Source organism: Anoplopoma fimbria, chromosome 15 (genome assembly GCF_027596085.1).
Source record: "Anoplopoma fimbria isolate UVic2021 breed Golden Eagle Sablefish chromosome 15, Afim_UVic_2022, whole genome shotgun sequence".
Lineage (NCBI taxonomy): Eukaryota > Metazoa > Chordata > Actinopteri > Perciformes > Anoplopomatidae > Anoplopoma > Anoplopoma fimbria.
Genome location: NC_072463.1, coordinates 15,886,043 through 15,897,568, shown reverse-complemented (window position 1 = coordinate 15,897,568; position 11,526 = coordinate 15,886,043). Strand labels below are relative to the sequence as shown.

Below are 11,526 nucleotides of genomic sequence, written 5' to 3'. Positions count from 1 at the left end.
GGCTCGCATCGCACATGCGCAGTGCGACGCCGCTGGCTCGCCGCTTCCCCGCGACTCCACCCCTCCTGCAGACGAAGGCATGGCGAGCACCGAGGCCAGAAGGGAGTGTGAGACTGAGGGCTGCAGCAAGGACGCCAAACTCCAGTGTCCCACATGCATCAAGCTCGGCATTCAAGGCTCCTATTTCTGTTCACAGGTACTGCTGCGTCTCTACGGCCTGTCCGGGTGACACGTGGGCTGTGGCCGCAGACCGCTAGGCCTGCTGTCCTATCACGAGGATGCTAGCCGTCATGCTAGGTGGACATGTGTGACATGTGTGACATCTAGGGGCTTCGTGCTCCGCTGATAAGGTCTTTAACGGACGCGTATCTGACTTGTGCGGAGAGCAGAGGGTGAACGCGTCATGCAGGCGTTGTTACCGGGCCGGTGCACCGGTAGGCCGGGGGGGAAACGTGTCTGCTAGCTAGCGTTGACTAGGGGCTGATCAGCTGAAGGGAGACCCTGTTACAAGGACAGAAAGCCCACAGCGTGGACTCCACCTGCTAACAGCCATGCTTGTGTTTCATTTTAATAACGCTACAGAGTGGAAGTAATGAGGAGTTGTGGATGTGAAATGCCACAGAGGTAATGCTGCGTGACAGAGCAGTTGTTGTCACGGTGGTTGACCCTCAGACTCTCTCTCTCCTAACAGACTGACTCTCTCTCTCTCCTAACAGACTGACTCTCTCTCTCTCTTGACAGACTAACTCTCTCTCTCCTAACAGACTGACTCTCTCTCTCTCCTAACAGACTAACTCTCTCTCTCCTAACAGACTAACTCTCTCTCCTAACAAACTAACTCTCTCTCCTAACAGACTGACTCTCTCTCTCTAACAGACTAACTCTCTCTCTCCTAACAGACTGACTCTCTCTCTCCTAACAGACTGACTCTCTCTCTCTCTCATGACAGACTAACTCTCTCTCTCCTAACAGACTGACTCTCTCTCTCCTAACAGACTAACTCTCTCTCCTAACAGACTGACTCTCTCTCTCTCCTAACAGACTAACTCTCTCTCCTAACAGACTAACTCTCTCTCTCCTAACAGACTGACTCTCTCTCCTAACAGACTCTCTCTCTCCTAACAGACTAACTCTCTCTCCTAACAGACTCTCTCTCTCTCTAACAAAAGAAAAGATGGACCTCCAAACGACAGTACCTCACACTAGTATTAAGAGAAGCTACTCTCCACTTCTCATACAGATGAACAGCAGAGCAGAACTTCTCTGATGAGCATTATGACACAACCACTGTCATTACAGTTGTCCTTCATTTAAACACTAAGACTAACACTTCATGGTAATGAAGTGTGTGTGTGTCACTGGTTTTAGGGGCAATCTTATCTTGCAGACACTGCGTTGGAGAAGTCTCTGCCGACAAAGCATTAAACATTAAACTACAGCAACTGCCCTCTCAGCAGAAGTGCTCTGCGACGTTCTCTCCAGTCAAAAGCTTTATAAATAGTTGGGTTGGGTGGCAGTTTAAATGATCGTGCGGTGCCCTGGTATTTGACCCTGGAGATCTTTGCTGCGGTTGCATTTTTGGCTGTGCAACCTGACCCTGTGTCCTATATATCCGTCTCTCTTTCTCCACTGTTAAATGTCTGTCAACATCACACCGTTGAAATGAGCAATACATGATGGAGTGATTTCCGGATGCGATATCTTTCCCAGTGTGCACTTAATGTAGTTTTTTGTTGCGGTTAAACATTAGTTAAGTTTACTTTTATGCTCAATTTGCACTGTCATTGCACAACCACATTGAGGGTTTCTGTCTGTGCTTCCATTTCCAGGAATGTTTCAAAGGGAGCTGGGTGTCCCACAAGTTGCTGCACAAAAAAGCAAGTATGTATCACTGGTCATTGTCATTTTTCCGCCTATTGCTAACACCTGTGCTGGACTCGTTTTCACTATATGAATAAGTTGCATGCAGTTTGAGTTGAGATTTTAGAAACATGGTGTTCAGTTAGTGCTTGTTGTGAAAGTCAGGATAACTCTCGACTCTGAACTAACACGGTGGTGCCAGATGCTTCAGATACCTTGTGCTGTGATTTTTCAGAGGATGACAAGAACCAGAATGAATCCAAGAACTGTGTGGAGACGGACATCAACACAGACCCATGGCCCGGCTACCGCTACACGGGGAAACTACACCCTCACTACCCACTGGTAAGTTCTGGCTGTTTATAAAGCTCTGAGCTATAAGTTCACACATTCTACCATGCGTTGTTTTTTTAAATAAAACATGGAAAGAAGGCCAGAGTGCAGACATGCATAAGCATTGACCCCCTTTTTGTTTCCAGTTGACTTTATCTGTGGCGCTGAACTGATTTGCAAAACAAATTTTGTCTCAATTTTCCCGATCATTAACCGCTAACAGCCGTAACAACTGGAGCAACCTGGAAGAGATTATGACCTTTTTTTATGTCACCACAATGTTTTAAATGTCAACTTCTCCCTTGCGACACAATTGTTAGCTGAGAGCTAAGAATATAGTCAGACAGGTTACATCAACTCCCTTAAGTAGAGATGATGAACAGTCACTGCTACACACCCAAGCATTTAATTCAAATAAAGAATGGAGGACAGCTCTAGGGGGAAAAGGAACAGAAAGAGAGTAACAGGAAATGTAAATAATTCTGGCTTGCATCAATTATTTCCTTATGCATGTGCTGATTTCTGTGAATTCCATAACTTTTCCTATCCTCCCTTTGGCTCCTGCTGTAGACTCCCATGAGGCTCGTGCCCGGTGACATCCAAAGACCTGACTATGCTGATCACCCCAGAGGTACCTACGCTTCTTTCTCACGGAAATATGTTTTCAGTTAATCGCATTGGCTCATCTTTCACTGGGGAAACTTTGGTATCTTCTTTAAAACTGCAAGCTTTCCCCCGCCATAAATAAGAACACTGAATCAATACTACTTACATATTGTTTACCTAGAAACATAGCCATACCATCCTGGCATCACCAGAAACACTTCATGTAGAATGTCATGTAAAAATGCATAACACATGCAGAAATCTGAGATAACTATAAGAAGTATTTGCACACACCCAATACTGACTGTTTAACATACCAGTACTAGTTTTTTTTTATACAAAGGGATTTTTGGCATTTGCAAATCAATTCTCAAGTTGTAAAAAATAAGAATTATGATTCTTATGCCTTTTTTTCACTTACTATTACCTCTTCTATATATCTATATATATATATATATATATATATCTATATATACATATATATTCATGGTTTTAGGTTATTTATAAAAGCCTCCCCACTATATGGGTTAAGTGTGCAATGACCCCAGTAATACCAGTATCGAAAATGCCTTCGTTACGGCCCAAAATGTCGGATCGCGTGTCTGCAAGTTCCAATAATTAGGTTATCGCACCATTTATCACCTAATTTACGCTACACGGAAACAACAACAACATATGTCACTCGCTACCTGATGTGTACATCCTTCCCAATCCTTACTGCACATGTGGATCTCTCAACACAGTTGATAAAGAGGCGTTGCATCACACTCGTTAGCTGCTTCCATCGTCAGCTCTGGAAAACTGTTTGCTGCGTCTGAAGGCGATGATGGAATCACCTGACGAGCGAGCCGTCGGGCTTCTTTCTCACCTTTTTGTTTAGAGTTGCACCGATCAGGCATGTGCTAGCGGAGATCGTAACGTGAGCCAGAACTGTCAAAATGTTAGCATTTGACAGTGTATTACAGTGGGAAATCTGTCAGTCTAGATAAACGACAGCTCTTTGCCATTCATTCTCCATCTTTCTTTGTTCATGTTTTACAAAGGGTTTAAACTGAACCTGGCCATACAACAATTCATATCATATTCATGCCAGGTTGGTAGTAAACAGCTGTTAAAAATATGAATAATATTAGATTTTTTTTAGTTTTCAACACACTGGTATTTGATTGGTACACCGTATCGGCCGATACACAAGTTCAGGTATCGAGAGGAAAGTGGAAATAATGGAAACAAATCGGACAATCTCTATTCAGTGACAACTCAAAAGATGCACAAATCTCTCATCAACAGCAGTTAGCCATTGATGCCATTAGATTAGATAACATGTGAGTCCACACTCTGCAAGTCTGCAAGCTGTTGAGGGCCTGTCTCAGTTTATCTCATTAGTAGACAAAGCAGTCATCCATGCATGTGTCTTTTACATCTTTTTGTTGCATGAATACACAGATAAGCTGGTATGTGTTGTGCTGTACAAACAGGATAGTCTGAGCGTCTACACCCCCGAAGCCAATGTTGAAGACAGAGAGCTTAATGAAGAAGAAGACAGCTGAGTTCACACATTTTCACCCTTATGTGGTTCGAGCAAGTGTCTGACAGCTGTACACAGCTGCAGAGTAAGAGGTGTATTCTCAGTTGGATTTGTAGTACTAGTATCATTTCACTGGATTTAATTCAAGTCCGTATTACTATAATAAGACTGCTAGATGTTTTATTTTTATAAGAATTGATATATGAGGAGGTTTTTTTGCACGTACATTATTATATTTCCATGCAATTGAATTCAGTTCCTCTTTTAGTATTTTAACTGGAATGAACGCACCTAGGTTAAACAGCTCAATAACACGTCGTTCTCATACGTTGCCACCAGTGGTTCCAGATTGATTGCAGGGAAACGTAAACCGCTCTGCCGTCACACTGTTTTAATGAGCAGGTGTTAATTGTCAGACACCTACAATTGTATCCTGGCATATTTACCTGGTCTATTTCTCTGGGAAAGACATTCATTATGCAACCATGGCAACCTCCACATCCTTGTCATCTGACTGCATAGATCTATACTCAGGTAGTCATGGTTACAGTCTCCTTTCATCCCTCCTGTGATGCCTTCCCGGGGACTGAAGCACAATTGTTACAGGCAAATGTTTTTCAATGTGGTACTGTTACTGAGCTGAAGTCAACTCTGGAACTGGTTTCTTTTTCTTTTTATAACACATAAAAAAATGGTAATTATTACCTCAAATAAACCCATAGGGAGGTGGAGCACAGAAACAACTAGAGGACATAATAATGTGCACACTGAAATCTCTCGTACCTTTCTTCTTTCCTGAGCCGCTGTATCAAAGCGTAAGTAAGCCTAGTTGATTAGTTGATAGTCTAGTCGCACTGTCGGCTCTGCGGGTCAAAAGCAGGGCTGTATTTGACTTGGAACACAAACCTGTCTAAAGTCTGCGTTGCTAGGCAACTGTTCGTGTTCATCCAGCAATCATCTTGTTGGGTTGATGAATTATAGATCAGCGAATTGTTGATGACTCCAGTGCTTTGAACAGTATCTATTTAAATACTGTCCTTAATGTGCTTTTCAGCCCAAGAATCTTCTATTGTAATTTATAGTTAAACAGCAGGCAGTCTAACTGCCACGCTGACTGCTCTGACACCTGCGCCTCTGTTCTTCTCCATACAACAGTATCAGTCCTGCCCTGTTCCTTTGAGTCGACAGTGTGGGTATCATTATAGCCTGCCTCTGCTCAGGTGCTGCAGTTGTACCTTTTATTCTCTGTAGGAGCAGCTAGTTGGCCATAGCACCTTAGCACTGCAAAGCTTTTAACGCTGGTTAGAAATGTGGGATTCAAGCTGAAAGAATGTCATAACAAGAGAACGTTTAATTTGTGAACCAATAGAAGAAAAAAATGCCTTAAGTTCCACACGACTTCTGATGAAGGATTTAAAAGACGATGTCGACACAGCACGCCTCGAGCAGTCTTAAAGCAAGGAGTTCCACAGCTGTGACACAAAAACAGACCAAAAGGCAATCCTTTACTTGTCACTACCAAGGGACTACAGATGCAAATTAGCTTAAAGCTATGATCTGTTACGGCGCATCAAATGAGTGAAAGTAATGTTTTTAAACTGTACAAGGTACCTTTTTTTTTTTTTTTTTTTTTTTAAAATGAAATGAAGAAAGTAATATTTTGAGCACTCTGTGTGGGTGGAATTTATGCAGCAGTAAAATTTAAAAAAACATGATGACATTATTTAAGTTCCTTTTTCAATTTGGAAATTTGGTCACTGGTTGGAAATCAAATGTTTCTCACAGTAAAAATGTAGCAACAAAGCAAACACTGAATAGATTCGATCATTTAAAACAAAGTCAGAAGTATGTAAATATACTGAAAGTGCTGCGGTTAACTAGGCCCCGTACGGGGTCGGCTCATCAGCATTGACGGGTGAATGATGCAAGATGTCTGTCCTCGTTTCCTTCACACAGGGATATCTGAGTCAGAGCAGTTTCTGAAGGGGACGTCACAGATCAAGATCCTTTGTCCCGAGGACATCGAAGGCATGCGAATAGTGTGCAAGGTAACGACGCAGACTGTCGCCGATGTCATGATGTTGCCGCGGTTTGCACGGTTTATCCAATTTAATGTTCGTATGTGATTTGCAGCTGGCACGAGAAGTCCTGGACATCGCAGCCCTGATGGTGAAAGTGGGTGTTACAACGGAAGAGATCGACCACGCTGTGCACCTGGTATGCACATACTCCCTTCACCACCGTGGCCTTCATACAAATACAATAGGATTGTGACTTTGATGTAGATGAGGACAAAGGGGTCCCTTGTCTTCATTACATTTAACCCTTTCTTGTCTTACTATCCTTATAACCAACATGCTTTGTGTGTTCAGGCTTGCATAGCCAGGAACTGCTACCCCTCCCCTCTCAACTACTACAACTTCCCCAAGTCCTGCTGCACGTCTGTCAATGAAGTCATCTGCCATGGCATCCCAGACAGGAGACTATTACAAGAGGGAGATATTCTCAACGGTATGCTCACTGCACCACACGTAACATGGATTTTTAATTGTTAGAATTAAACAAACAAGTTTTATAACTTAACTTTCCTGACCATTTCATCCCTAACAGACGCACATAACATTCTTTTTAGTTTTTAAACACCCCAATTTATTTCTCACTATTGTATTATTATTATGTCATAGGCTCTAGAAAGTTGAGCTAAGTTTGGATGCAGGGAAATGTTTTATTTAAGAGAGTGGGGTAGGAAAAAAAAAGAAAACGATTCCTCCTCCATGACTGATGGTCGTACCAGCATCCTGAAATGGTGTCAGCGGGAGTTTGTCCAATTTTAGTCTCTTTATGAATATTTCTGTTTTCCATCCGCCACTCCCCTCAGAGCGTCTGATGGAGCACTCGCCAACAACTCATCTCTCGCTGCGTGGTCCCGACAAGACAAATTGTTTCATTAACCTTTAGCAGTGGGGATCTGCCTGTCAGATCTGCCGCCCTATATTTCTCCTCAAGTGGGAGAAGTCCCAGTTTGCCCACTAGCAATTCCAATTTCATCAGCAATTAAAAGAAAAAAAAAAAAAAAGACACATTTAGTTTGGCCTTTAAATGGGCCGATGTTTCCCCCAAAACTTACCTTGATTTTTCAGGTTTTTCATAACGATGCCTTTCTTTGTGTTAGACACATTAGAATCTAGTGTCATGCAACACAATGGCTCTGACGCATTCCTCGTCTCCCTCTTGCGCAGTGGACATCACCGTCTACCACAACGGTTTCCATGGCGACCTTAATGAAACCTTCTATATTGGCGAGGTGGATGAGGAAGCGAAGAAGCTGGTTCTGACCACATACGAATGCCTTATGCAATCCATCGACTCTGGTAAGAATCCCAGCCGGATTTTCTTTCATTTTACTGATGATGTTAATCATAACTTCACCTTCACAGCACTTTGTCTAGAGTTTTGTGCATGCCTACGTTATGATATGGATAGGCTAGTTGGGGTATCATTTGAAAATCTGTATCAGCATTTTTAGTAAAACAAAAAAAAAGACATTGCAGTACAGAAATGCAGAAGATTCATTTGAATTAATTAAGAAACTGTGCCGCCATCACATCATTTGTCCACCAGAGAGCACCGTCGTTTCAGAGCATGTTGAGATTGAATGTTGGTTTTTGATCTTGGAAAATTTATTTTTCTGTTTCTGACCTGTTTCCAAGGTCAGAAAATTCTATCTCAACTTTGAAGCTAACATGGACGAATATTTATTCTCTAATGAGCCCCTTTCAAAAATGTTTACTTTTGTATTAGAAATTTCGCCAAAAGTCATTATCAGATTACATTTTTTTTACTTATATCTGCCCCATAATTCCAGTGTCCATCAGGCTATAAACTACAGTTAATATATCCGATGCATATCACCCTCATGCTTCCTGTTTTTACAGTGAAGCCTGGTATTCGCTACAGAGAATTAGGTAACATCATTCAGAAGCACGCTCAGGCCAACGGCTTCTCTGTGGTGCGGAGCTACTGCGGCCACGGCATCCATAGACTTTTCCACACCGCTCCCAATGTGCCACATTATGCCAGTGAGTAGTCACATCTTTTGAAATCTCTTGAAAGTTGCCATTTGATTTGCTACATGCTCTCCTACAACAGGATCATGTCTATGTTCATTCATTTCCCAGAAAACAAAGCAGTTGGAGTAATGAAGCCTGGCCACGTGTTCACCATTGAGCCCATGATATGTGAAGGTGAGTGTAACTGTGCTTTTGTATGAATAGTATGAACAACAATAGGGATAATTCAACCGATAATAGGGATTCAAATTTGTATAAATTTGACATAATTGCCTCAATTAAACGTTAAAAGTTGTAGCAATTATTTAAAACAAATGGAGAGAGAAAAGCAAGGATAGAGTGCAAAGTACTATGTCAGTATAAAACATTGTCAATGAAAAACACAAAGAAAGGTTCTCAATGCATTCCCCATATCATTCATTGTGGTTTTAAATAATTGACTTGGCTTTAGAAGTAGTTTGTGTTCTCAGCCTCTAAAAAAACACTTTATTTTTCAGTTTATCTGACCAAAGTTTGACAAACGTGAATTTCTAAGGACAGCAACAAAAATACATCTGCCTTAAATCAGTCATGCTTTAAAGCGGCTCATTCAAATCTTAAAAACCCCTCTAACCTCTCCCAGGTGTCCGGTAGTGTTTGTTCCTGCAGCTCTGTTTTAATTGATGCTCTGTAAGCCAAAGCCGTGTGTCCCCGTGTCACAATCCTCAGGTGGCTGGCAAGACGAGACGTGGCCCGACGGCTGGACGGCGGTGACCAGAGACGGGAAGCGCTCGGCTCAGTTCGAACACACCCTGCTGGTGACGGAGACCGGCTGCGAGATCCTCACCCGCAACATGGAGGACAACGGTCGCGCTCACTTCCTCAACCAAATGTAGGCCGGACTTGAACGCACCAAGGACTGGACTTTCCAGACACTGACACCCAGCACCTCTGGGATTCTCTGGGAACACACACACACACACACACACACACACACACACACACACACACACACACACACACACACACACACACACACACACACACACACATAACCACACATACATCTCAAACAAGAGGCACCACCCCTTGAGCTGAGTTTAACTGCGGCTCTCATTGTTCTTTGAATTAAATATCGGTTCCTCAAATTAAATGGAAGTACTTGAATGTGTCTTATATTACACGTGGATCGCTTTATTAGTGAAAACTGTATCCTCTGAAGGGAACATGAACGTAATCATGAGATTTGGTTTTGCTTAGTGGTCGGGCTCGTCATCAGGCCTGTTTATCGACCTCTGGGTCGTGTCACCCAGAGTTTCTTACTGGCTGGCTAGTTGTTGTCTGTGGTTTGTGTGGTGCTCAGGGCAAATCCAACTAGTACGCCATGCTTCGCTTCTTTTCTCTCAACCTCTGCTAACTTAATCACAATTCATATGAATCTGCCAGAGATGGACCGAAAAGAATCAGCAATACTAAAGAAAAGAAGGAGGGTTCCTGGAAGCTGGGTCAACAAGTGTCAGAGCCTCAACAACTCAATTCAGTTTAGTTTAGTTTCCAGCAAACAATAATCATCCTGTGCCACTTCTTCTGCAACAGATGCAGAGTTTAACATATATTAAGGAGTAGTTTCATATTTTAGAAAAATACATTTCGACACCTTCTTGCCCATAGTTTAATAAGAAGATCTATATCACTATTGTGTTCATCCCTTCTATATTTAACTGCAACCAGGAGGCAGTTAGCTTAGCTTAGCATTAAGGCTGGAATCAGGAGGGAGCAGCTAACCCGGGTCTCGAAAAAATATGCCTACCAGCACCCTGAAAGCACAGTATGTAACATAATATATTTCGATTGTTTGTGTGTACAAAAAATATAGTGAAAAATGAAACAAAACAAAAACCACAATTTGTGAATTTGAGCTTTTTATTTTATTTAATTTTTTTTACTTTTCTGTATGGATTAAATAAAGACGATTTGTTGTTATACATGTTAATAACCTGTTAATTAATTAGCTTTCTATGTGCTGGTAGGTGTATTTAGTTAGATTTGGACAGAGCTACGCTAAGCTAAGCTCTCCTGTTTGTAACCTCATATTCAATGCACAGATACGACAGTTGTTTTTGTCTTTTCAACTACTTCTTTGAAAGAAAACAAAAATTAGCAAATTTCCAAAACTGAACTAAATTTCGTACTGGTTGGTAAATCAAATAAATCAATTGATTTATTGCCTCATGCCAGCATGTTAGCCTGTTGGCTAATCACAGCACCGGGCCAACTATCACTGTCCAATCTACCTTGTGACGTGTCCAGTTGACGCACTCTAACTCAATAGTCATATCTTAAATGTGGCTATTATTAGCACACAGTCAGGTTTTCCAGTAGTCAGCCGTGGTTGCTAGGAGAACTGTGACGCAACCGCAGAGCATCTGCATTGATATCCAGAACAAGAGTAACGTCAAGGAGCACACAGTCGTTCTCAGTGCTGAGCTTGTTAATTCTGCTTCTAGGAACACTCCCTTGGCGTCTCGTGTTTCCGATAGCCCTGCTGTAGCAGATTGAGCCTTAATGTGTGAATCTAGGAATGAAAACATGCGGATATCTCACAACACGTCACCAATGTTAACCCCTCATCTCGACGGTCACCATTTACCTTGACGTGGGGATTTTCCCGGTGTGAGCAGCATTTCATTCTTTCTATTTTTTAGTGATCACGGTTTCTCTGCCATCTTTGTATTTCTTCTAATGGAGTAATAAATGATGAATCTTCTGTAGCTCTGTGTGGGCGAGTTTGTCCTTGGATACACCGGTGATCTAAATCCCAAAAGTGGTCTAATTCACCAGCCTTTTATTACTAGAAAAGACTCTGAGAACCCGGGAGCCTTAATGCCTTTTTTAAACTGAGTGGAGTACAATGATGGTCGAAGCTGCATTTGAGACTTGAATATGACACTATTAGTATACTTCAGCTACAAAAAGTGTGAATGTATCAGTAAATTAACTACATAAAGTTACAATGTAGATTCTCTGCTAGTATAAACAAACATACATGACTCTATTATGGGCCCATAGATATGACATCACGATATTAATTCTGCAATAAGACTAATAAATGGTAATTCATGGCTTGGACGGAGGTTGTTAAGCAGAAAT

At 41.9% G+C, this 11,526-nt stretch overlaps 1 protein-coding gene across 1 annotated transcript; it reads left to right on the top strand.

The window, feature by feature from the left end:
* Positions 1–26: 26 nt before the first annotated feature.
* Positions 27–9,335, top strand: metap1 (methionyl aminopeptidase 1). The gene is made up of 11 exons (XM_054613324.1): positions 27–196; positions 1,830–1,881; positions 2,096–2,205; positions 2,764–2,824; positions 6,284–6,375; positions 6,461–6,544; positions 6,700–6,838; positions 7,567–7,698; positions 8,263–8,406; positions 8,506–8,571; positions 9,106–9,335. Exons 1-11 carry the CDS (start codon positions 80–82, stop codon positions 9,270–9,272), a joined length of 1,164 nt encoding a protein of 387 aa, XP_054469299.1. The 5' UTR covers positions 27–79; the 3' UTR covers positions 9,273–9,335.
* The last annotated feature ends 2,191 nt before the right edge of the window (positions 9,336–11,526 follow it).